The following is a 27,772-nucleotide window of genomic DNA, read 5'->3' as shown; positions in this document are numbered from 1 at the left end:
ATACGTTTATTGTTCGTAATTCTGCGCATTATTTGGAATTTGCAGATGACAATTTAACAATGAATAATTTGAGATGCATTTTGTCTTAGCAATTCGGATAAATACCGTATAGGTTTAAGAATGAGTAATATTCTCATAGTGACCTGTTTATGTGTAACTACTCGTGCATACTAAGCAGATGACAATTCGAACTTTTTCCAGACACTTGCTTTTACATTTATCTATAATGTTTTTTTCTGTTAGGAAATAATAAATATAACAAAACAAAAAACCGACTGTATTTTAAAATGAAACATTCAAGCAATTGGAATAAATAAATGAATGTAAAACTGAAAGAAATAACCCAGAACTTATTCCGAATAACATTTTTGCCTCTCTGGGAATCAGTATCGACTTTAATGTGCCTGTATATCGAAATTCTTCACAAAAAATGAAGGTAAGAAACGTTTATTTCAATGTCACTTGCAGATTCATACTTACTTATACCACTAAAATCCAACAAAATTCATGCAAAATCGATGCTCTCAATTAATAGAAACTGAAAGAATGATAATTTGATTTTAAAGGTTCAGTTTAAATAATTGACACATTATTGGCATGTGCATCAGAATACTTCTACATCGGAAGTTTTTTAATCTTATCTTATTTTAAAGGGCAAACTGCAAATTGACACTTGACAGGATTCGTCAATAGTTTCTCCAGTTACCTCCCTTTAGTAACTCTACACCGGAGTATGTTGTTTGTTTTTTTTCAGAGTATTTAAGATCCTATCATGTTACTTTTGAGAACACTTGACATTAATAATATAATTTTGTATTCAAGCGCTCCTCTTGTGATCTAGCTTATTTTTGTAGACGGTATTAGAAGTAAATTAAATTCATTCAGTTTGCATGCAAGTACAATTTACAAAATTTAAAACGATATTGTGCAAATTTAAAATAAAATAATATTGCCATACTTTAAATGTATGAATTGTGGAAACCCGAGACTCCTCTGTATTAATCACTCAGTTATTATTACTTGTAAAGATACAATAATTGATCTTACATCCGGAGATAGCAAATTTGTTAAAGTAGTTGTGTACACATGTTTTATGTCTTCTTGAACGTAAAATAGTAATGGCTTCTTTGTGCGCACATTTATTTCGTTGTTGGCACAGTTCTTGGCTTCATGTTTTATTTTCAAGCTGAGATGATACTTTTGTATGTTGAGTTGAAGTGTTTCTTTTTATCAAACATATTACACTTCATGAAAACCTGCTTTTAGAAATTTTGCCAAAACAAACTAAGAGAACAGGTAAACTAAATGAAGTAAACATAATAAATTTTGGAAGCAGAGTGTGAAGACATTTGCAGAAGATTCATTGAGACTATAAATTGAAGGAATTGTATAGAGTTCACATAGCAGGTACTCTCTGCTGAAGAACGATTGATGTGTAATAATTGGTTTGCGTGTTAGTCGCCATTTTTCAGCATATGATAGGCTATTCATGGCAGCAAGTATATTTGGTGGAAAAATAAACAACCCGTGGGAAGCTACTGACAAGCTTTCTTACATTTCTCACATACCCGAGCCGAGATTCAAAACCTAAAAAAGAAGAACAGAGGTGAGGTGGCAGTGATCTGTAAAGTCGAAGGCTTGAGACAACTAGTCCCCCCCCCTTTCTGGACCCTGTTGCAATGAAAACACATTCGACATTGTTACATAAATTGTATAAATCATTACCAATCCTCAACAATGCCTGTACATCTCGGCTGGCTGATATCAACAATGGTGAATGCGTTATGGCATCTTTAGACCTGTGTTCAACAAAGCCCCATTGTTTTAATCGTCCTTTACTCGTTAATAACCCATTATCTACTGTATAAATCTTGGACCAATATTAACCCTTAAGCATCTGCTGTTCATAAAATTATCAATACCCGATTGCATTTTGGCTTAGCCAATAGTGTGTGATGCAGGCTAAGCCGTGTTTGCTTTGCCACTGTTTTGTTTTGCTTGCTGAATTTAGTTTGTATTTTGTATATCCAGAATTGTATAACTCATAATTCACATAAAAAAATTATTATGTATGTACGCATGTAACTGATATACCACAGAAATTAGAGGAAATAAACAACTTCACTTAAGATATCGGACTACCATTATATTTGCAAACAAGGAACCAGTTTATTTGGGAGCAGAATTAAACATATAGAACTGAATAGTTTCAGACGAACATATTGGCTATTATTAATTTCACAAACTTCAGTGCACGTACTATATCTAACATTGAATTATTTACATCTATTTTGATAACATGTATTTAATTTCCTATGGACTAAATGACCTATGAACTCTTTTTACTAGGATATGCTGTAAGGTGCACACAAGGGTCTTCTAGGTTTCACAATACGAGGCTAAAAGAAATGATATGAAACTACCCCATTTCATGTCTGGAACAAAAGTATTCTAACTAAAACGAACGAAAACATGTATAATTTGTGTGCCAATCTAAGGCATAAATTAGTTTTATTTTTAATATATTAACATTATCATGGGGTGGGGCATCGGTTAGTGGTCTGATTCTTATCGTGGTGAGGCAAGGCCAAGCTAACAATTCCACGTTGCAACGAAGTTGTGGGAATGTTGGCATGAACTTGCTGGAAAGTTGCTACAACGTTGTTGTGTAACGTTATAAAATGACCTTCCAACAACATTCTCACAACATTCAAAACCTATATCGAAATCTGATGAAAGATGATTGTGTTTCTGAAACACATATTCCCTACTGCTTGCAAGAATGCCTAAATCTACATTACACAAATGTAAACATTACCATCCATCGAAGAGTTGCGAAAGTAGGAATTTCATGGCTGCTATTGTCAGTGCTGCACCATTTTCATTTATGACAAACCAAACATAATAATAATAGTAGTAGCGATAAGATGTCAAGGTATACTAATTGTTCAAACATTGTACAAATTTGCACCCTACATGCAATGATGAGTGACAACTCTCACATATAAGTTCAAAGTCGTACATATAAAAATGCACTCTGCACAACATAGAATTTTTATTTATCTGTTCACACACTGAAAAGGAATCTTGGATAAAATAGTAAAGATACTTATTTAGAAAAATACATACCTCTATTCTGAAGTATGTAATCAGTTTCGGTGCAAGGGTGTATGTGTTCTAACATGGTTTATATGCAAACACTGCTTTCTGTTTATTGTATGAAATCCTCTTTTGGGGTAGTTTTCCTAACAGACTTTACAGCAGGACATTCTATTAAATGGGGCAGGAGAGCTGACAAAGTAGGCAGGGGGTTTGGGGGACCTACCCCAATGTAGATATTTAATATCTTTTTAAAGTAGCAGTGTGTAAGGTAAAAGTAGACTGGCTGATAAGAGAATCCCCTGAATCTACCAACTGAAGGTTCAGACATTTGCTTTTAAGAGACTAAAATAAAAGAAAGAAACAATACAACTGGAAAGCTTAACTGTTTCTTCTTCTGCGCAGGCACCTGCAAATTAAACAATAATTTGAATGCTTAAACAAAGTCATATATCATCTCAGCATTGTTTGCATATGCAGAAGTCACTTTAACATTGTGAAAATTTATGAAACTTTCTTCACTGCACTTGTGCTTTCCTTAATATTGTTTAAGCCGAGGTACAATGTAACTTTGCACTTGTCTTTCCAGGCAAGTGGATGGTGAAATCAATTTGCGCAAAGATGAATTTCTTTTGTCCAAATATTTCATGTGAATAAAAATTCCAAGTGGAAGCATTTGCCCGATCAGACAAGATGGATGTAAATTGTAGTTAGCTGTTCTCAAGCTTTGATAATCCTCGGCACCAGGATAGCTGATTTTGTTATCAATTTAGACATGCGTCCGCGTTACAAATAGCATGTTTAAAAAGACAAAATTGAATCCAATATTGATGAAAGAAGAGTCACATGGCTAGCCTTGTATTTTATCCCTTCGCGTTGGTTGGGTGCATATTTGCGGGTCTCGGATGTGACCTATTCAATTTCATTTGCTTTCGTTTTGCCATTATTTTTCAAACAGTCTTCTGCAAGAGTAACACACTGTTTTAAAATAAGTTTCACAACAAAGGATGCATTGCATTTTTCTAAATGCCGCAATAATCAATGGAGTATTTATAAAACACGTACTTTGAAATGTTGTCTCAATTTCTTTGATTTAATATGTAATGCAGTATGTGTGTGAAGAAACATTCAGTACTTTATCGATTCGTTTAAAAATGTGTTGCGAGTCATATGAAAAACAGACAATTGAAATTAATCCATACTTACTTATCAAAACCCGGCATATCACAAGCTCTTGAAATGCTTTTTTCCCTTTATGCCCATTTAGGTTATACTCTGACCGGAGTCTTTTTGTTCCTAGCGTTTTCATCATCCTGCATACACTATCCCCAATATCATACCAGCCAAGGGAGCTCAGGTCGTATATCTGAAAATAATAATAATAATAGTAATAATAATTATTATTATTATTATTATTATTATTATTATTATTTCTTGATCGATGTGACAAAATATGCTTGAATATAGTTCTGTTTTGCCATGGTTTTGCATGCAAATTTATTTGTTCTCACTTGAAACAATTTGCTAACACCAACTATGCAACACAATGTACTAACAGCAATTATACAACAAATTAACCACTGTGAATCTATTAACTTCATAAATGACATTCACTCAAAGATTTAATTGAAATAGCTCAAATATATGTAATAGTGTATATGTAGTAAAACATATGTACAAGTTCATCTCTAAACATGTTTTGGCCTCCATCGGTAAAACTTAATAGCTGATCACTACATGTCACCCCACACCCACGAAAATAATTATGCAGGCGCCACAACATTTGTATGATGCATATTGAGGTTCACAACAGGAAATAAAGGTTATAGAACAATAACAGTTTTATTTGAGAAAATAAGGCCCCAAATTACCATCTTCTTGGAGAGTTTGGGATTCTCCTCCAACCTCTGGCAAAGGCCCTCTAGTTCCTCCACTGAATCACATGGCGTTACAATAATTTCTTCTGTATAGTCTGTGTCTGGGCCTTGTGTATTAACTAAACCTTTCCTTAGGAGGGACAGCTGCTCCTGCTGATTCTCAATAATTGTGTCCAGTTTCATAAGTACACTGAGCTGGAAATTTGTAACAGATTGATGATGAAATTATGCATCAGTTTAGAAAGATCAAATACATTACTAATAACTCCTTGCAAGGATCTGTACAGTGAACATGGGTCTAACGATGAAAAATATTTATGGAATGAAATACGTGGTTTTGTACAATTTATTTGAAAAGAAATAAAACTTACTTTCACTGGAATCCTGTATATTTTTACTATCCGGGCGTGTTGTTTCACTACTGGTGTCTGTAAAGTTCTCATTCAATGTAGATAGTTTTGGCGTCAGAATTATAGATGACAATGGGTTCCCTAAGAAAGGAAAATAAAAATCCCAACGGAATGATGAACACAGTAGACACATCAATGAAAAAATAATTCATTGTAAATATTGTTTATATGCACAGTTAAGTCGTGTACAGTATATTTTATGACCTATAATTTAACTAATTAAACATCTCACAATGTTCATTAATAAGTGTCTAAGCTAGAAAAACGTATGCCTTCATGTCATAATCTTCCATTTCCAAACAAATTTTGATGCTAACTCAATGTATATGACCTTAGTATTGAACACTAACATTTATAATGTCACAAGATGACAAGACCATAATCAACTGAAGTGACAACACACCAATGAGTTTGGTGTGCATTGAAACATAAGCGTTTATAAATGCTACTCAACAAGTTTTTATTTTACTGCCGCAGATTACCCAACATTTTGGAACACAGAAATCAGATCTATTACCTTAGATGAGAATTAAATTCATGAATACAGTGTATAACTGACTTACTCATATTTAGAGAGTAGTAAATGAAATAAGATATTATATACAAGTCAACATCTGTATTTTTTTTTCATTATTCTCATGCACATTTTTTTCCCAATCCTCAATACTTACTACTTGTAGAGGAACTTGCAGAGAGAACTCTTTCAATTCCCCGTTCCAGAGTGGATGGAGATGGCGATTGTGTTGTTCTTCTGGGTGCAGCTAAATATACAAAAATAATCACTCGTCATTATTTGCAGTACAAAAGAAACAAAGAATTCAGCCTGGATTTTTTGACATATATTAGGCAGCAATACAATATATCACAAAATCATTCATTGTGAACAAAACATCTAATCTCATATACACAGCATGAATAAGTACTTCTTAACACATCTTATTAAATAGATAAATAGATGCAATTTATACATACTTTTGATAAGGAATTTTCAATTGATAAAAGGAGACCAGATAAACTGAATAGAACATTCCAATAGGGAAAGAGGAAATCTTGAAGTCTACAAAAGAATCCTCCACTTAAGGAGATTTTGGAAAAGATGGCTGGCCGGAATGAATCGAAAATTTTGACAATGTTTCCACTGGAGGTTTTCGTCTTTTGTCGGTTCTTCGTCTTCATCTTCATCTGAAATATTAATGAGAAATAGCATGAGTTCTTGAATACATTGAATCCTTGTGGCATACAAGGTTTGCAGAACAATCGCTAACAATATTCACCACGTTTAGATCAAGCTGGTGAATTTTCACCATGAAATGCACCCGAATGCAGAGAATAATCCTGGATTAAAGACAAAATATTGTACAGAAATGTGCTATAAATGAGGCCGAGCTCCAGACAAATCAACGAAATGTGATTATCTTGGTTTCATAATGACTTTTCTTGTGCTACAAATTTTACCAATGCAAATTGCATTGATTTTCGTAAATTAAATGGTACAGTCAAGATATGTATATCAAAAGATTACTAATCTTCAGCTTTCCAATTAATGCTAAACACAAGTATCAACTCATGGATTTAGTCTCTCACCACCAATAAATGCATTATTAAGTAATCATCATATATTTATCTTCGATAAATATTTTTTTAATCGATGACCACAGCAAGACATGATTAAAACAATGGGATATTGTTTTGTGATCATAAAAGTATATTCGACACCGTCCATGATATATGTATAAAATGTAGTTAAGCCTTCTGCAAGAAGTCTTTTTCAATAACAAGAAAATTTGTTTAATTTACATAAGTCAGACCAGTAATGCACACTTGACTGATGATACCTTACCATCTGCAAGATTCTTTTCATGAACAATAGCACAGTGTCAAGCATCACGTTATAAAGAAGCAAGTAAAGGCTATATAATTTTCCAGCATATACTGAGCATCACCATTCTCCTCGCCAGACCAATGTATGTAGCGCTGTATTCTTTTCTTTGGCCTGGGTTTGTGCTCCTTCTCCGATTTTACATTAGATGTCTCTTCTGCTTGTTTGGCTTTAAGTAATGCCTTCTGATTACATTCTGAACTTCAAAAACGTCTTACAGTTATATACATGGTGCCGACTTCATTGCTTTAATTCATGACCATTGTGTCTACTATAAAAGGCTCTAAAAGTCATTAAATGTTGCCATATTTGTTCTTTTAAAAAAAAAAAAACTTTCCAGGATGTTTAGTTTATCAAAATCTTGTTTAAGAGAACTTTAAATGCAAAGGTAAATGCAAAAGTACTTACTTACATTATAAATTTGAAATTACTGTCTTAAAACAAACACAATTAAATTTCTCATTTCAATCCTACCTATTGTGACAAGGATCCTGACTTTGTATTTTGTCCATTTTTCCTTATCTGGCAGCTTGCCCTTTTTTACACGCTGAGCAGAACTAAATCGGGGCCAATAGCTGTACAAACCCTGCCAATATAAAGTAGCAAATAGTAGCCAGGTTACCCATTATTTGTTACCATGTATAGACAGCCACTGTTGCTCAATTGGTACAGCTCTGGACTTGTAATTCAAGGGTCACTGGTTAGATTTCTGCCCACGTCAGATCCCTCTGAGTGTCCGTGGAAAAGGCAAATTCAAGTTCCTCAAGATGATATAGTCCATAATATACAAAACGTGTTAGTAAACCATCTAAAAGGTCAATAGATCGTTAATATCAACAAAAACACTAGGACGGTTGAGAGTCTCACCACCTGTCGAGTCGGTCACTAGGGACAGTTCCTTCGCTCTTCAACAGGTGTTAGAGGTCAAGGTCCCACTTGCCCCGAAGTCTCCCCCGCAACAGAGAGACACTAGGTCACATAGTTCAGCCTCCCAAGAGTGAGATCAGGACGAAGACACATTGTCATCTTCGGAGATTTCCAAGATTTTGATGCATAACAGACCAAGGTGCCCGTACCTCCTTACAACAGTAGGTCAAAGCGATAGACGAGGACGATATCTAGTCCTTTGATAAAGCCGTTCGCCGTATTTTGCCCCGTGATCTGGTCTACGATGGGGACACTAACATTCTTCCCATATTGGAGAGCCTATGTCAGGTTACTTCGCGATCACGTCTCTTGATACTCAACCTCTCGGCCATGATTAAGGATCTTTCCGAAAGTTTCAGTAAGGGCCAGGAATTCGCTCGACAACCTTAAATTGTGGTCTATTTCACCCCTACCTTGAGACTCTGGGTCTCTGCAACTAGTCATAAGGTCTACATTCCTTCCTGGCCCGTTAAACTGTCCATTTTGGATGCCGCTTCAGCACAAATGAGTATTTCAATGGGCACTTGTGCTCGCCTTCCAGTTAAAACACTGGAGACCTATTAACTAATAACCAGGTAACTAGTAACCATACCCTCGCCTGCCGACCTCTTGTGGCATCCTCTTGTATTATGCTACAAAGGAATCAGTATTGTCAACTGCCCTTCAACGTTTGTTCGAAGCAGTGGAGAAAACATCTAGGAATGTGTTATCCTTGTCCATGGAGAAAACATCTAGGAATGTGTTATCCTTGTCCATGGCGTTATCAACGGAGCATCTCCAACTGCGCCGGGTTGTAGCTAAGACACATCCATGGTCTTACATTTAGACCTTTTAAGGTCTGATTTCCTGGGGGCTGAGACTCTCTTTCTAGGGCTCATTCCATCCGTGGCTTCTCGAGATTTAAGAGTACAACAAAACCGGTCCCTCGCATCCGCTCCTAACCCGTAGAAAGAAACCAGGAAGAGATATGATCCTAACTGATCACAAGGTCTATCAGCGACGCTCTTCAAAGAAACACAACCCCTTTCAAAGCAACAATACCCTTCATTTCTCCCCGAAGGCAGTCAGGCCCTAAAAGAGATAACTCAAAAGGCGCAGGGAGGAATCTTCCGGTCCTTTCCCCATTTCTTAAGGAAAAGAAGGGACAGCCCCAGAATTATGCTATATCTTTTATAGTGTGTCCCCTCTTCCGTTGGTTTCCGAAGGTGCCAGGATAGATTTTTTAGTTTACATGATTGGTACAGAATCACAGACGATATAGGAATCCTGCTTCGGTTTCGAGATCTTCCTCCTATAGTAAGGTTCCCCATATGCTCTCACCAGTTGAATCTGGTGTGATTAAAGAGACTAGCAAAACGGTTGTTCAACGAACAATCTCTGGCCATCTACTCCCGGATTTATCTTCCTGGTACCAGAAATGGAACGTGGGGGGGGGGGGGGGGTTTCAATTAATTTTCGACCTTACCTCTGTAAACAGGTTTCTGCAGGAGGAACATTTTACGATGGAAACCACATCCTTGGTTATGAATGTCAATTGACCAGGCGACTGAGCGATCGTCCATCTACCTTCAGGATGCGTACGTTCACATCCCTATCCTCACTTCCGGTTTTGCTTGGACGGTAAGTTCTTCCAATTTCGTGCTCTGTCGTTCATTCGAGCATAGGTGCCAAGAGCTTTTATCATGGTCATGGGAGTAGTTGCAGGCTAGCTAGAGTCTCGCAGACTAGATGTGTCTCGCTGTTGGTTCTTGTGATCAGGCTGTGTCTTCTATTCAACATGGCGAAATCAGCGCTTACTCCAGCTCGCGATTTCATTACGTGGAGATGAATTTATCGACGAACAGAGGAGTTAATCCCTGTCCCACGTGGCAGAGTAGACAAGATCATGACCTTGTTTTAGGTACCGAGATCCAAGAACATATTGTCAGTCTGTCTTTTTCATTCACTTCTGAGCACCTTTTAAGTCTGATGCTCACCTTATTACCTTAAGCAGACTGTATCCTCTCCAATTTCACGTTCTGACAAACTGGAAGCAGTACAGGGATCGTCATCTGAATGCACAGATTGCTTTAAGTCTGGATTTACACTAGTATATGATTTTATGGACACATTGAGATCGGTTTCAGTCTGAGTTTTCATGCACACTACCGAACCCCACTCTTATATGTTCACACGTGCGTCAACACTAAAAGAAGTCATTACGTGATGTTCTCCGACGTTAACACATTGATGGTATCAGATATTAACCAACAAGGAGTCACACATGACTATTCCCTCTTCTTGCAAGTCTGGAACCTCCTTCGCTGGTCAACCTTGGAAGGGATTACCCTCTGCGTTCGCCACATTTCTGGCAAACATAATATTTTGGTGAAGGGGCAAGATAGTCCTCAAAGAATGGTCTCTAAACGAATCCTTAACAGATTTCTTGTTTCATATTTGGTGTAGAACCTTGGTGAAAGAAGGCTTATCAACAAGCTCCCTTTTTTTTGTTTCCCCAGTCCTCAACCAGGGAGCCGGGACAAATGGATGCTTTCAGCTTGAAGTGGGATCGTCTGTTAGTTTAAGGCTTCCACCCATTCAGGATGATCCCAAAAGTAAGGTAACGACCTCCACTGCTCAGCTTATTTTGATAGCCGTTTGTGACGCCAAAGATTGTGATTCAAGTATCTTCTCGGCCTGCTTATAAACCAGCTTTTGAACAATACCGCAGAGGAGGGACTTCAAATGATTTTGTTCCACTAGAATATCCTAACATCTTTAGTTTATCTCTATGCTTCCCATTTGGCACAAGTGGCAACGCATGACAGTTTCATTGCGTCAGTGGAAAGGAAAGTATAAATCTCCTTCAATAAAGAATCGGGTGTTGAACAATTTTAGAGACTGTCGAATGGATAAGGTTTATTCTATTTCCATTCAGTATATAAATAGTGCCTTGGACCCACTTCATCTGAATATGGAGATATAGTTCCCCCTGCACCACTCTAAAACTGACTTGAACCTACCATACAGTTGGCAGTTGAAACATTTAGAATGAACATGAACATTGTATAACCGCATTTAACTTCGGAAAATATAGGTGAAGAAAGACCTAATTATGAAACATTCAGCTCTACAATTATTGAAAATGAGGGTGTAATTTTTCCATCATAGTGGAAATAATGTGAATATGATTACGATGTCTAAAGTTAGTATCACAACTGGACTCTTTTAGGAAGACTGAGATGTTTGCTTGTCCAGAATAGGCAGATGATAGGACTGAAGTCTCTTATTATTGTGGAATGCATAGAATGTTGTTGAAGTTAGCTTCAGTAAATATACCTCAAGAAAATCTAGATGCGGTAGACCTCAGTGATGTGTAATGTTTCCATAAGATAATTTGTAATTAAATGATCAGTGATCATATACCTTCCCTGTTAAACAATTTTTCCAGGTCAGAAAAAGAATATTTGAATTGGTGAATAGTTCAAAAGAATTATAGATGCATTTGTCCCCAGAAATTACTTTGATACATTAGGATAAAGAGAAGTCTGGACGAAAGAAATTTATATTTGTAAGTAGTTTGCTCAAAATGTTAAAGTATCAGCCAACACACATCACACGAATATTTATAATAAATTCTTAACATCGTCAACTTAGATTATGCTTCTAGATAATTAATAATTGAATGATTTTTTTTGTTAACCTGTACTTGATCAAACAAAGTCATTAGGAATCTTAACAAGTGGTTAATCCAAACTCTGCTAGGTTTTTTTCTGAGACATAGTATATTTTCACTAAAGGACTACATCAAATAGATGAAATAATGCGAAACTTATATGCTATGCGATATTATCTAGAAGACGAGAATGCAGACATGTGCTATACTTAATGCCTTTTTTCTCATTTCAGTTTATCAGGACACAAACAGTTCATTCAAACAATGACTAAACTTAATATATCCTTTTAACAGGCATAGGTTTAATGAGCAAACTAGTCTTTGGGAGTACCCCAGCCTCATCAGGCACAAGCCTTAACAAGATGGTCTACTGATGCTGCAGTTGGCCATACAGTTAGGGATGCCTTTACTGACACCAGCTTTGGCAGAGAAACAGATGGATGTCTTCACACTGCCCTGATGGCAGATTCCATCAATTGCTTCCACCTAATATTTCATTGCAAATATATACGTAATTGCCACAGTTAACTTAACACCCCATTTATACCTGACCCAAAATGTGTACGGTTTTTCTTTGTGTCACATTTTCTCTTAATAATCCTGAATCATAAGACTGTATAGGCTTTTAATAGATTTTCACAATCATCGATAATCAGAGGTAGTGCTGGCTGTTGCATTATCTTGCGAATCGAAAGTGAAACCTAGTGTGTATATTCCTTACTTGAGTGTACTATAAACAGTGGAAGGCTATCATAACCAAACAGTGTGCTTATTTGTACTTTTAGATGCTCATGGCCCTGTTTTAGGAGCAGCAATTGCTCTGTGCCATACTCATGATCAAGAGATTCTGGGTTAAAATTAATATCGGATTAGTCCAGATTTGGCTACTGTACTCTACTCGAAAAACCTGCTTGCAGTAACCAAATCAAACTAAACTAAACTAAACCTAGCCGGGAGAAAGTCTTTAAACTTGAATAAAAATAAAAATGATCCAAGGATAAATACATTTTAGTAACTAGATGTTGTACCTTTGACCCAATCCCCTAAAACCAACAACTTGAGTGAGTGTGGCATGATGCAACAAAATAAATGTTCAATCCAGCTAGATTTTACAAAATTAAATTCCCTGTAATGATTTTTCAAGGTTGGTAGCAGTTTTAAATATAAAGTAATCTTAATTATTTCTTCAATGTAACTTTCTTCCACTATTTTACTTAAGAGTGATAGCATGAGAAGATTGTAATAAAAAGTGTGTATCATCAATTAGTGTGGAATAAAGGAGGGGCATGGAAATGAAATTGCTTAAAATAAAAATCGATTGCCTCAAAAAAACATCGGGAATACAGGATGATCATCGTCATTGTTACTGTTAATATTTTCTATTGGCCTTGATATAAAACTTCAAAAAATGGGATAGAATATAGATAAATTTATTAGTGACAATAAGCGTATACATTAACACATCATTGACTCAAGTAGAGTAGTGATACTCAAGTAGAGTAGTGATACCTTATACTGAGGGAGTCATATACTGAGAGAGTCGTATGCTGATGGATTGATTTTTCAACGAGGCTGCGTCATGATACTGTGTTCAACCACAAAAATAGTTTATTTAATTATGTGAAATCACATTGTAATTGGTTTTAAGTACCCAAGAACTAAAAAACAGTGAAATAAATGACTCTGATAAATTTAAATTTGACAAATACATGATTTGTGCTATCTGTGTTATGAGGGGAGGCGGTATACCGACTCATTTTGTTGTGAGGCAAGAAGAACATCAGTCTCTTCGAGAAACTCTTGTTTTCTAACTTGCAGGTTATGAAAATTGTATCTAGCAAAGACTGGAATGTACATGGATGCTGGTGGATCTTGCAGTAAATTGTAGATTTGCATGTATACAGCACACTTGCCTGTGCTATTGTTGAGGTCAGATTGCAACAAGGTTTATGGTTCATTAATATTCTATCCGCAATTATTCACTATATTTTCTTTATACCTGTTTTATCTTGACAGTCATGAAGGAAATGCAAAAAAATTTGCATAACTGAGTTCAGGCAGTATATGTTTCTTAATTATATATATATATATATATATATATATATATATATATATATATATATATATATATATATATATATATATATATATATATATATATATATATATATATATATATATATTTTAATATTTTGAACACACCTCGAAGCCACTGAAGTAGTTGTGTGTGGGTAATAAGGGACAAATGGGAAATAGCAGTAGCACATAGCCTTGCATTGGTGTGGCTCTTGAGGGAGACACGGGAAATCCTATGTTAAATTTTTCCATGGAGACAGAATTAAATATATAGACAAAATAGTTTTGGGGACAAAATGGTAATGTTAGTATTACAAGCAAACAAGCACATACACAAAAACATAGGAAAACACATCTGGCAATGATTGAGTAGTATGTATCTTTTCTAGATATTTTTTGTAGGGGGGGGGGGCTTAAAAAGGCCGCTGGGGTTTGTTAACCAAAACAATTTGGCATAAGTGGCATCTCACTGGTATTCCTCTATTCCTCAAGTCTCACAGGGGGTCCATACAGAAAAACTCTCTTCAGACAGCTTCGTGGCTCCACATGGATTCGTCTTTTTAAAATGACTGTGTCGGTGATTCTAGTAATGGTCCATTATGATTAAACATGCAGCAGATAACATTGTTCAATAGCATCCCCGACACGAGTGTCAACGCCTCTACGCTTAACAACATCGGATACGTCTTGATTAGTGTTTAGAACAGGTGAAATCTTGGGACAAGGCACTTGTATTATTAGTCAAAGTCCAAATCGAAAAGGATAACGTAGTGATATATATATATATATATATATATATATATATATATATATATATATATATATATATATATATATATATAAACAATTACATATAAATCAACGAAAGACAATGCTATACCAGTCTGAAGGAAGACCAGAAACTAATTATATGCAACAAAATCGCATTATAAATTGCTATAAAAAAAATTGTTAAGCTAATATTAAAAACAATTTCATCGAGGCTGATGTTTGCATAATTTTGTTTCTGCTAATATATATATATATATATATATATATATATATATATATATATATATATATATATATATAATATTTTATTAGTAGTACTAGTAATAGTAGTAGTGGAAGTAGCAACAGATATAATAGTAAGAGAATCATTGAATCATTCTGAAAAACAATCGGCGATGATAGGTGGTATTAGGGGTATGGAGTGGTGTATCATGATAAGTATATGCCAAGATAATTCAATTAGACAAAGGGAACTGTATTCCCGTTAGGCCTATGACACTTCAGTATACATATATAAAATAATAACAAATTCCATGATGGTAGCGAACAAATTGAGTATGTAATACACAGTAAAAATAATGGAAATACAATATCATGTAATGTACGGAATAGAGTACGGGAAAAAGTTGGTATTCATAAAAGAAAACCCAACATTATGTCTGTTGAGTCACGATATTATTTCTGTGGATGAATTCTATGTAGAAATAAATACCGGCAAACATAAGTATATATTAGTTTACACGTATGTGAAACGTCTCATAATTAATCATTGTTTAATGTGAAACTCAATAATGTCTCTACAAAAATGGCCGCTAAATAAAGAAACTTATTGTCTAATTATTAAGTTAAATGAGTGAATTAAGTGATAAAACGCTGCGGACTTGTATATATTTAGGCAAATGTATTGACAGAAAGACGATAATGTATAGGATTGTGCAAATATTAGCAATATTTAATGATGTAGACTCCCCAATTATTTAAACTCGAACAAGATTTTTAAGAGAAGTATTTTTAAAACGTCTTTTCAATCACATTTATATTTGCACTAAGTAGTGTGTATACTTTTAATGAATTCTGTATATACTGCACATAATGGGGTTTGCAAGCCAATGTTGAAAACAAACTGGTATCAAGGCAAGCTAAACATTTTTCTTTTCCGTTTGGAAACACATCACCGAGATTTAGTTTTTATATTTAGGGATACTTTTTAAGCAAAGTGATTTTTATTATAAAAGTTTACAATTTTTTGTGCATTAAAACTATAAGAAATGTTCGGTTATGTTTGTTAATTGAGCACCTGTATTTGTAAGACAGATGTGCTTACATGTGTAAAACAGCCCCGATTAGTTTACTGCCTGTAAACGTTCACAAAATCAATGACAATGTACATGATTAAGCATGTGGTACATGGAATGGTCGACAATTGTTCTGGTTGTGTTATCAATACATTCATGACGCGCCTATATATAGCTGTGCGAACCAAAGTCACAGCAATCCAGAAGTTATTTTACCCAAATTGTCAGATATATTCAACAACGAACTTTCTTTCTACCTAAATCATGTCATAATCATGAGACATATATTGTGTTTGGTTTTGGTTATGTTACTTTTGCAGTACTTTCAACATCGTTTTTTGCTATGAATCATGCGACGGAAATAAGAATTTCTCAAGGACAAATCGAGGCAGCCAAACCAATGATTTTATAATATACGAGCAATGGTGATTGAATTCAATTGTATCCAGGCAGTAAACCTGTAGAACGTGTCAATTAAGTATATGAAAAGAATCATGGTAAACCAGCGTAGCTTTGTTTGATCAAATAGTGTAACCATGAGAATCTAAATGGATAAAGCTCTCTCCCCAGTCTATATTTGTATAATTCTCAAATTATCAATGCAGTTTAACTGTTCTCAAGTTAAATTAAGTTGAAAGGTAAATTCAATGCCTTTTGTAAGGATATTCGCACAGATATGGTAATTGATCCTGTCTGATGACCTGAGACGTGAGTTTGAATTGCTTTCACACATAAAGGCAAATACGTTTCTGAATAAATCCCGGCCCACTTGAAGGTGGGGAACAAAGGACTACGTATTATCCATTGAAGAAAATGTTAGCCATCTCTGGTTTATGCACACGGTCTCTTAGTTAGCACAGTCATTTATAACACACAATTACATAAATAAATTACTGAAATGAGAATATCCTCTTACTAGGCAGAGGCTCACATACATATTCTTTATCTCATCATATACAATACCGTTTAAGTTTGCAATCGTGCCTCAAGATAAGGATTAAGCAATAAACAAAACCATTTCATATTGTATGGAAGACAAGATACATTTTTAAAGAAAGGAAAGCTGATTGTTTCAGCTTTGTGGAAATTAACTTTGATCTATTTTGAGCGTGAATTACTAACAGAGCTATGATAATTAACAAGTCGAAGAACAAATATTTAAGTTGTTCTCAAATCTTTCAACACTTGTGCCATTATCTCTAGAATTCTTACAAAGAATAAATAATGTCAGCTAGAAAAAGAAAGAAAGATAAAAATTAGGGAACATGAAAAAAAATATTAAAAGTACATACTAATCCTATAACAGAAATAAAGATTAGAAATATATAAAGAAAGAAAAAGGTAAAGAATGAAGTCATCAACAATGTAGTTTTGAAGTTTGAGTCATCAAAAATCATATTCTTATTTTGTTTTAAATTATTAGTATGTATACAAACTTACCCATTTAAGATACAAAGAGAAACACTTAATATAATTATGAAAACTGTTGTATGGTTTTTGTTGTCACCCGCACTATGTAAAATTCTTACAAAAAGCTATTTTTTCCAATTGGCTTAAGTCTACTGTCTTGTTTTTTTTTTAATTATAACCCTTTAAATTGGAAGAAAGGAACGTTTAACATTGCTTTTTACGTGATTACTGTACAGACAATTAATCTGTATGCTCCTTCACATCAACAACGATGATGATGATGGTGGTGCTGGTGCTGGTGCTGGTGGTGATGGAGATGGTTGTGGTGATGGTGTTGGTAGTGATTACGATGATTGTAGTAGTATTTGTTTTTGTTGTTGTTGTGGGGTTTAACCCAATTTTTCAGCACACAATAGGCTATATATGGCGGACAGTATTAATGGTGGATGAAGAACCCTGGAAAACCTCGGAAAGAACCACCGACCCACGAGAAGCTACTGGCAAGCTTTGTCACATACCCAGATAGGCCGAACCCGCGACTCGAACCCACGCAGACAGAGGTGAGATGGCAGCGATCCGTAACGGTGAGCGCTTTAGATCACTCAGCCACTCGGGGCCCCGATTGTAGTAGTAGTAGAAAATTAATGAATGCAACTTTTTGAACTGCATGCCAAAATATCAAGTTACCGTTGTTTCAATATCTTAATGAAAATTCAATCCATAGCACTCTTGCTTTCAAATAGGCAACAACGTTGTTTGATATAACGAACTACATTTCGTGCAATGTATTTCTCTTCGAAATGCAAATGGCTCACACGTAATTACAAGATAAACTGTACAAGCAGCACCGAGTGGCAAGAGTCTCCAGGGCGTTGACGATGACGACATGTTTGGTTGCATACAGCTCGAGAGAGTGCTCAACCCATCGCTGAAGCTGTTTCTCCTGGTCTGTGATGAATTTGCCCCGTCTTGGACTTGAGGAAGGCGGTCTTGGAGGTGGGGGGGGGGGGGCTTGTCACCTTCTTGATACCCTCGTAAATGCCTCTTGAATCCATCGTGTCGGCAGCTGTCTGTATACTGGTGCAGAGGTTAAGCTAGTAATTATTGACGCAACGGCGTGCGGTTTGCTGGACGTTGTTCATGACAGACCTTAGGGCTTGTAGTGTACTAGGGCTTGGCGCAGCCTTTTATGCACAGGAGAGCTTTCTTCTTTGCCTCAGTCACAGGCTCCATCTCCTCCCAGTTGGTCTCATACCAGTCGGCATTTTTGCACTCCTTCTTCTCGCAGGCAGTGGTCGCTGAAATGTACACAACGTCATGGAGTTTGGACCACTTGGAGTCGATGGTGTCATTAGATGTCTCTGTGGTGAGAGCCTTCTAAAGTTTGCTGATGAACTGCTGTGTCTTCTCTGGGTTGCTTGCACAGCAGGTGTTGATGCGTGGTGAACCCTTCTTCTTGGCGTGTTGCACCTTAATGGGTATTATTCGCACCTTGCTGGCCACGACGGAGCGGTCCGTGTCGCAGTCAGCACTGTGGTAGCTGCGGGTGAGGAGGACACTGGCCAGTTACGCACGCCTGGTTATGACCTGGTGGAAATCCTTGCATCTGAAGAAGGTGTTGGTCACACATAGGCTGTGGGAGCAGCACATCTTTAGCAGTCGGTGAAAATTATCGTTGATCTTACCTTTTCCGTGAGAGCCAAGACGGGCGGACAAGGCCGTGTGGTCAGCTCCCACTCTAGCATTGAAGTCTCCTAGTATGTAGAGTCCTTCAGTGATGATGATACTGGATATTACTTGATTCAGAGCCTCGTATAACTTGTCTTTTTCCTCGTGGGTGGATCAGGGTGTTGGGGCGTACACGCTGTAGATGGTGGCTTGGTCTGAGGATGTTGACAGCCGGAGGGCAAGGATCCTCTTAGTGCCTGACGTCAGAGGCTCAATGAAAACGTCTAGCCTGTTCTTTACAGGGAAGCCGATACCGTGCTGCCTAGGTCCATTTGAGGGCTTCCCTTGCCAAAAGAAGTTGTAGTTGGCTTTCCTGATGGTGTCGCTTCCGGTCAGTCAGGTGTCCTGAAGGCAGGTAATGTCGAAGTTCAGTCGGGAGAGTTCTCTGTCACTGACGGCAGTCTTCCCTGCGTGTCGATCTGCTGAAGGTCAGCGGTGAATACAGGACACATGGTCCTTATGTTCCAGCTTGCGAAACGAAGAGCTGCAGTCTTGTTATTCCTTCTTTGAGTCTTGCTGGTGCAGAGTTTGGATCCCACTTATCAGATGGTTCTCTAAGCTCCACACACCCAGTGAAGCAGGCAGGCCTTGGCAGGGAAGCACCTTACTGACTGGGGGCTGTCCAGCTTGAGGAGGGCGATAGCTGTCCAGTGGGACATGGTGATCTCTCCCACCATCGGAAGCAAACCTTGGCACCAAGCTCTAGGCCAATCGAGCTTTGACTTAGAACCGGCAAACTGCGGCTTCCCGTGTTGTGCCAACACCTATCGACGACGCTGTAGTGTCCTCTCCAGTAGAGCTACGAAGCCTGGGCAGGGGGGTATGGAGATTCAGCAGTTGCCCATGCAGCAGATCCCTCTCTCTCCACGCAGACCAGCTGCGTCCACTAGGGACCCAAGGGAACGACAAATGCCGATACAGCTTGGCACCAAACGGCGTCGGAGGAGTTGCCGCAATGGCTTTGAGGTCAATGTCAGACAGCCTAAGGGACTCCGTCTCTGGATTTTCTGTCGGGGTTTACTCCCTTAGCCTTTCCCGTGAGTGGGTATAGACGCAAGGCAGCGGAAGTTTATAATCGGAGTTTTCCATCTCCTAGATGAACTGCCATCCAAGGTTTACTAGTCCCATCCACCCGAAGCGACTGGTTTAAGGCGCCATTGGCCCGCCTTCACCTCTTCTCCTGTTAGAGGAAACATGTCCGCCAGACTTAGAAGCTAGGCCACTCGCGAAGGCCAGGAGCTGAAATTTTAGTTGACAGAAGCAATCAAAACGCAAGCCGTTTCGGGTATTTCTGGAGGAGTAGGGTTCTTGTCTCCCACTCACACCCCGGTAATGTTAACCTTGGACCACAAAAAGAGATCACTGTGATAAATACCTTTTGATTGAACCAAACAAGGAGTGAAATTGACCTCATCAAAAGCCTGAATAATAGATTTGTCAGTTAAAGGAAGACTTTCCTGATCAACATCATTCTCAAAAGCTTTTTTGGCCATAGCTCTAGTAACTGCGCAAGCTGGGTATAAATCAGGGAATTATTTCTCATTTCGATCGACTTTCTGATCCAAGCAAGGCTTATCAGTTAAAAGTGGATAAACCACAAACTTATTTCCAGCTAGGTCGTTGCATAGTAATAAATTAATGCTCTTAACGAATAAAGCAAACACAGTTCAGATTCTCAGTGGTCCTGAGACAAGTCTGATGACAAATTTACACAATGGTGAGGAACATTAACAACGCCGCACTCTACTCTCTGAATAAAACACTTTCATTAGAAGAAGACTTCTCAGACAATAAAAGACCCTGATAAGCTCCTGTGTCCCTTAACATTTTCATACGGATAGGATTGGCCGAATCACTCAAGAGTGACATAGAACCCTTCAATATGAATGGTTCATAATTCTCCATAATAAAATCAGACCGTGTTTTATTAAACCCAATAAATGTATTGCTTTCAATACATGACCGTGACCTTGACCACTTAGAAATAAGAGCATTTGGAATAGGTCTGTCTTGATTCTGATGCTTAGTTTTCAATTTGTAGCAATCAGAAATAATGTTTCCTTTCGTCTTGCAATAGGTGCACGTATGAAGAGACAAGGATTTTTTTATCAAGCTTATCAGAAGCTTGATTTTTAAAAGTTGTGCCAGATTGAGATTTTATAGGGATTGTATTGGGCTGAAATACTTTTCTGATAGAAGACTGCTGAGTGGAAGTCTTATCTACAAAAGAAACTTTATGAACTACGAAATACTCGTCAGCAGCACGAGCAGCATTTTCCAAGGTTTTGACCTCATTCTCATCGAGATAAGTTTATATGTCAGTATGGACACAGTTCTTAAACTCTTCAAGTAATACGAGTTGTCTAAGACTTTTATAATCTTGATCAACTTTCTTGGCTATGCACCATCTATCAAATAACTGCTCTTTTTTCTCATGCAAATTCGACATGAGTTTGTCCAGTATTTCTTTCATGGTTCATGAATTTTTTTCGATAAGCCTCAGAGACTAACTCATAACCCTTTAAGATGCATTCATTCACCAAATCATATTCAGCACTCTGCTGTACTGACAGGGGTACATAGATATATCGGGCTTTGCCAAAAATTGCACACTGTAATAATTGAATCCAATGCTCCATTGGCCATTTCAAATATTCAGCAACTTTTTCAAAATAAGGAAAATATTTGTCTACTACTTTTTCTGTAAAAGGGGGCACTAACTTAAAATTCTTAGTAACATCAAAACTTGAATTTGTATGTGAAGTGGGAACGTGCATTTTACTCGCCAGTTTTATTTCTTTTATTCTAAATTGATATTCCCTCTCTTCCTTCTCATTTTGTTTTTGTATTTGCATCTAATTCTCTCTCTCTCTCTCTCTCTCTCTCTCTCTCCCTTATCTGATTGCATTTTGTTTCTCCTGTAACTGCATTTGTTTTTCTTCTTTCTGTAATAACATTTGTTCTCTTTGTAACTCCATTTGTTCTTTTTGTAATTGCATTTGTCTCTCTTTCTCCAACTCTCTCTCTCTCTCTCTCTCTCTCTCTCTCTCTTCCTTTTGTAGTTGCATTTGTTTTTCTTCTTTATCTTTCTGAACTTCCAGCTTTCTTAACTCTAATTCCATCTTGTATTTTAATTTTAATTCCTTTACTTTTATGTCAGAGTCTGATACAGACTTATTGATCAAAATCTATGTAATTTTATAAAGAACACTCTTTTCTACCAAATACTGGACCAAAATATTTTTTATTTCTTGCTTCGTTGAACGAGCTTTTGCCTCAGAAAGATCTTATTTTCTTGCAAGCTGAAGCAATTCATCTTTATTTAAAAGGTATAACTGTTCCTGGGTAGGATTTGAAAGAAAGATTTCCACTTTTGATGACACTAAAAAAAGCTTGCTGATTTCACTAAAGATTTCTAAAATGTAAAATAATAATTGTGATTTAAAACATTTCAAGACAATGGAGAATTAATATGTCAAAAAACAATGTTTTCTGAAATATTTTAGCCAAAATTCATATAAACCAAGGACAAGCAACCATAATTTTCTTTGTTACGTGTTTAGGCTCTTACAAAACGTAAGAAGAAGAAAGTGAAGACAACAAGGTTTGTAAAATTTAACTAATAACTTATTTCCCTAGAAAAACAAGGTAAACATGAGAAAGAAATTACGGTTCTACGAATCAAATCCAAAAATAATTCAAGAATTAAAAAATAGAAGTCCTAGTAATAAAATGTCCTAATGAAACTGAGTTCGAATCCTGATGAAATCCAAAATGGAAGGCGATGCGTATGCTGTGGTCAGCGTCGTACTGATGTATCAACATATCTTTTTTGAATCACAGAAAATAATATTCCAATTTGAATTCTGTATAAATTTTGATATATGTCTTTGTCCAATAAATAATTTAGAGCACTAGTATTTCCAGGGAAAACAAACTTGAAATCCAAATAAACTGAAGAAAACAAAATAATTCGCCCCTAAACTGGTCACAACATAACATACTTTGACTTCTCATGTTTTAAGGCACTAATGACTATTCTTTCTCAAAACATCAATAATAAATCTAGCTACAACGCAAAACAAATGCCCAAATATGGGACAATCCTCTTGAAAACCGAAATGATGTATGTTATTTGTCACGTACCCCAAGTATGGACTCAATTCCACTTTATGAATCGTACTCTGATAAAGAATAAAAAAATAAAAAATAGTTATTTCTCCTCTATTTTTAGGAACTAGGTCAGCAATAGATGCAAAGTTTCTGTTCTTAGTTGTTTACTATTGAATTTAATTTCTGGACAATGTCAAATCCAGTAAATAAAATTACATTACAATAGCAAGTATTGGGATAAAAAAATTAAAACTAAAAAACAAACAATTATATTAAATCAAATATAAATTAAATCAAATATACATGACAACAGTTTATTGTTTAACCACAGAAAATATTTTTCCAGTTTTGAATTCCGTATAAATTTCAGTGAATGTCTTTGTCCAAGCATTTTGTAGGCGCACATATGTATTTCCAGGGAAAAGAATCACTTGAATTCAAAATAATTTGAAGAAAATAAAACATTAGCCAAAACTGGACACAACATAAAACAACTTGACTTTTCAAGTGTTAAAGCACGACTGATCAAATTCTTCTCATAGCATGAGTTATAAGACTAGCTAAAACGCAAAACAGATGCCCGGATGGGGGTCAATAGGTCACCATTCCAGAAAGAAAATAAGTTTGTTACATGATAATTATCACGTCGTCCAGGTATGACATTGACCTAACTTAGTAATTCTTACTCTGAGAAAGAATTTTTTAAAAATTAAAAAGTTGTTTACCTAAACTGTCACTGGTTCTGAATCAAGGTCAGAAACTAGATACAGTGTTTCTATTATTTGCTGTTTCTCAACGAAATAAAAAAGCATGTCAGGTCAACCAGAATTGAACTTAATTCTGAAAAAATCAAGTTCAATAAACAATATTACATTAAAATAACATGTAATGAAATAAAAAATTAAAACTAACAGACAAACAATTAATTTAAATAACATATACATAACAGTACTTACCTCAATGTTTCTAAACTCCATGATTTCGCTCCATTGTATCTTTTATGTTCTTGATTAACATATATGTTTGAAAAGTACAATTAAGACCTGCAGCGTTAATTACATATTGGGATGGAAGTGTATTGTACTGTGAGATCAAGTTACTACGGCCAAAGTATTTTTAAACATAGCTTCAGACGAAAGTGGGAACCGGGTGTTAGATCCTACTCTCCATCTTCGTGCACGGACATTAAATATACAGTTTACAAATCTTTCCATTTTTTATTGATTTTGCTTGACCATTCATATGAGTAGTCAACAACATGTCATACAGAAATTGCAACGTAATCCAGGTATGGTTCCCAGGCACACATCAACTATCTATGTGTACATGACATATTCGGGAAAAAAAATCCATAATGTCGCAAAAACGGGTACGCTTTTGTCGTAGCTTTTACCTCTAGCTTGTAGGAAATGCACCAGACAATAGTACTCACTGAGAAAAAAGTGTATAAAGTTTCGTTATGAAAGAAATGGTTTGTGGCTTTTGTGGGTCTAATGCAATTTTCCAGCACATGATAGGCCATATATGGAGTCCAGTATCTTTGATATAGAATGAACCCAGAAAAAAAAAACCGGGAACAGCCACCGACCAACGGGAAGCTGTATGTAAGCTTTCTCATATGGCCTCGTTGGACGATCCTGGGATTCGAGCCCATGAGACAGAGGCGGCATGACAGTGAGCGGTAGAGACGAGGGCGTTATACCACGCGGCCACTCGGAGCTCCATTAAAGACACTGATTCAAAAAATATTCTAATGATGGTAACGCTCACTCTTACCTAAATTGTTTTTATTGGGATGTCCAAATAAGAGGTCTAGGCGCTCGTTTAAGAGACGTGGAATGACCCCGTAATCCTAACAATGTTCATTGACCACTTTGAAAACCAGCATGGTCATCACTCCTGAAAAGCTGCACACTTTTAGGCTAAGAACATTGATATAAATAGTTTGTGTGGAAATGTTTTGGCTTTGGAATGCTTCAGAGACGACTTAAATAATGATTGGCCGAGAAAATGGGAGCCAAAGGATACACCGAAACAACCGTCCAGGGGCTGGCATTGACGGGTATCGAATCCGTGACCCTTGGAATACTAGTCTGACGCTCTACTAAATGAGCTACTGCAGCTCCCACGGGTAACATAAGAGAATAAAGACGTGATAAACAATGTCAAACAATATAGATCTTTATATTTAATCCAGTTCAGAACTCGTAAATTTGTTTTCATTGCACGCTAATACCACGGTGAAGATTACCATGCGTGGTTGTTAACACTGTTTGTCTTCTCTGTATGTTCGACCGAACGTTTGGAAAAAAATCTGCACAACTATATTCAGCCACAGTAAACCCTTTTTCTCGTTTATGCACCTGCATCTTACCAAATGTTGTTATTAATACTTTTTGTTTGTCCGGGTCTCTATTTGCTTGTAAGAGTGTCCGGAATTAAATATCAGATGTGCAAATAGTCACACACACACACGCACACACACACAGACACATTGATATATATATATATATATATATATATATATATATATATATATATATATATATATATATATATATATATATATATATATATATATATATTAGAGACCGACCGAAATTCGGTTTCGGTTTCGGCGCCGAAAGTTGGCAAATGGCCTCTTTCGGCATAGTTTCGGTTTCGGCCGAAGCCAAAAAGATAGCTTTCGGTTTGCTTTCGGTTTCGGCCGAAACTGATATTGACTTTCGGTCATCAGCCGAAGATCTATTTTAACTTTCAGAATGCAACGCTAGTGCTGCGTCCATTACTCTGCTTGTCGGCCGGTCAGTCGGCGCTGTTGCATTTCAGTCTACTCGCGTGTTGAATACAGAGATTTCGAAGTCTGACAATATTGATGATTTCAGTTAGTTAAACTGTAGCGAGTTAATCTGTGTGAAGTAGAAAATTGAAGTTAATAATAAACGAATTAGTTAATCACCGCAAAGAATGTCGAAAAATGCAGTGTGGGATTACATCACAAAAATCGGTTCTGATGCAAGCTAGGCGCAGTGCAAAGAATGCAAGAAACTGTTATCACTTGGCAGCGATAAACCAAGACTTCAGACAGTTTCAGACTTGAAAGGTCATCTGGCCAGCTGCCACGCGGAGCTCCATGGTACGTATCTCAAGAGGTCCATGAACGACGGAGCAGAGCGTGCCTCGAAAAAGATGATGATGGAAGAGAAAGCGACTAAACATGCCTTACCGAATTTTGTGCAGTCGTCCTTGACATTAATGGTCGAGAGCAGAATGGTCTGGCCTGATGACCACGTTGCAGTACAGAGAATTGATAAGTGCATCATGGACCCCTGATCGTTGTCGACATGTTACCCTACTCAGTTGTTGAAGTGTAGCATTGCATCATGACCCAGGCCTATTTAATAAATCTTGAGTTCGGCAACTTCGGTTTATCTTTCGGTTTCGGCCGAAGGTGTAGTTAAACTTTCGGTTTCGACTTCGGTTTCGGCCAAAAGTCAATTATAACTTTCGGTCTGGTTTCGTTTTCGGCCGAAACCAGAAATTTAGTTTCGGTCGGCCTCTAATATAGATATCAATGTGTCTGTGTGTGTGTGTGTGTATATATATATATATATATATATATATATATATATATATATATATATATATATAACTCAACACCTGTGCGCATCGTTGTATCTTGATGACTTGTTAGGTTACGGACCTTTAAACAGACTCAACTGAACTATGTCTAGTGCTTGTACATGAAAACTTGTTATCATCGCTCACGTGCATCTAACGCTCTGCATTATCTCAAGCTTTCAACGCAAACGATGTGATTTACGTCCACCTGTATTCTCCCAACAGGTAACGAAGACACGTCTAGACAGATGCATACTTGTACAGATAAAAATAACTACGATTAAGATCGCAGTAAAATTATCATAATTTGATCGGAGAGTACAGTAATAAATTTAATGTTTTTAAACTCTTTGAATCGGCGTAGTGGGATGAAATATATTTTAAGTATCTTAATTGACTGATTAGTTGATTTTGATTTTTATTGGAGACGCAGTTGGTAGGAAATTGTATTATCGAAATTTAATCGTCTTAAAACATCAACATTCACCGATTCAGAGATAAATGTCTTGATTATCGTAGTAAGGACTGTCAAGCTAAGCCCAATAAGCGCACGTCAAAGAGACACAATGTTCCAACAAGATAGGAATAAATTACAATAATGTCATCAGTCCCAGGTTTTTCATTGCAAAACTTTTCCTTCTATTAAGCTTAACAACATTATTATTAATGGATGAAAACTGTTGTAATAAAACAAAAACACTTGGGAATGATGCGGTATAAAATGATATGCAGCGTATAGTATAAATTATAATATAAATTTCACGTCTTCTATATTTACTTATGTGCATTATGTGTCCAACCCTGAATAGCGAAGAACCATACTTGCTGTCACATGATGCTCCGGTAAAATTGGTATTTATGCTGTCCATTTTGCTTGTGATTTCTAGTAAACAGTGTAAGCCATGATCTGA

General features: G+C 36.6%; 1 protein-coding gene across 2 annotated transcripts; it reads right to left on the bottom strand.

Annotated features, from left to right (window-relative positions):
* Positions 1–2,144: 2,144 nt before the first annotated feature.
* On the bottom strand, positions 2,145–26,634 carry LOC149771672 (uncharacterized). 2 transcript variants are annotated; one of them, XM_089948249.1, is made up of 6 exons: positions 26,467–26,632; positions 6,058–6,147; positions 5,348–5,467; positions 4,971–5,171; positions 4,306–4,465; positions 2,145–3,508 (listed from the first exon to the last, which is right to left on the bottom strand). In XM_089948249.1, the coding sequence occupies exons 3-6, from the start codon at positions 5,417–5,419 to the stop codon at positions 3,423–3,425; spliced, it is 519 nt and encodes a 172-aa protein (XP_089804375.1). In that variant the 5' UTR covers positions 5,420–5,467; positions 6,058–6,147; positions 26,467–26,632; the 3' UTR covers positions 2,145–3,422. The 2 variants fall into 2 exon arrangements, with proteins under 2 accessions (XP_089804375.1, XP_089804374.1); XM_089948248.1 differs by having other exon boundaries at positions 2,145–4,465; positions 26,467–26,634.
* Positions 26,635–27,772: the final 1,138 nt, after the last annotated feature.

This window comes from Sinohyriopsis cumingii, unplaced genomic scaffold, assembly GCF_028554795.1.
Source record: "Sinohyriopsis cumingii isolate HCF-2022 unplaced genomic scaffold, ASM2855479v2 utg001742l, whole genome shotgun sequence".
NCBI lineage: Eukaryota > Metazoa > Mollusca > Bivalvia > Unionida > Unionidae > Sinohyriopsis > Sinohyriopsis cumingii.
The sequence above is the reverse complement of the archived record's forward strand: the minus strand, read 5'-3'. Positions and strand labels throughout refer to the sequence as shown.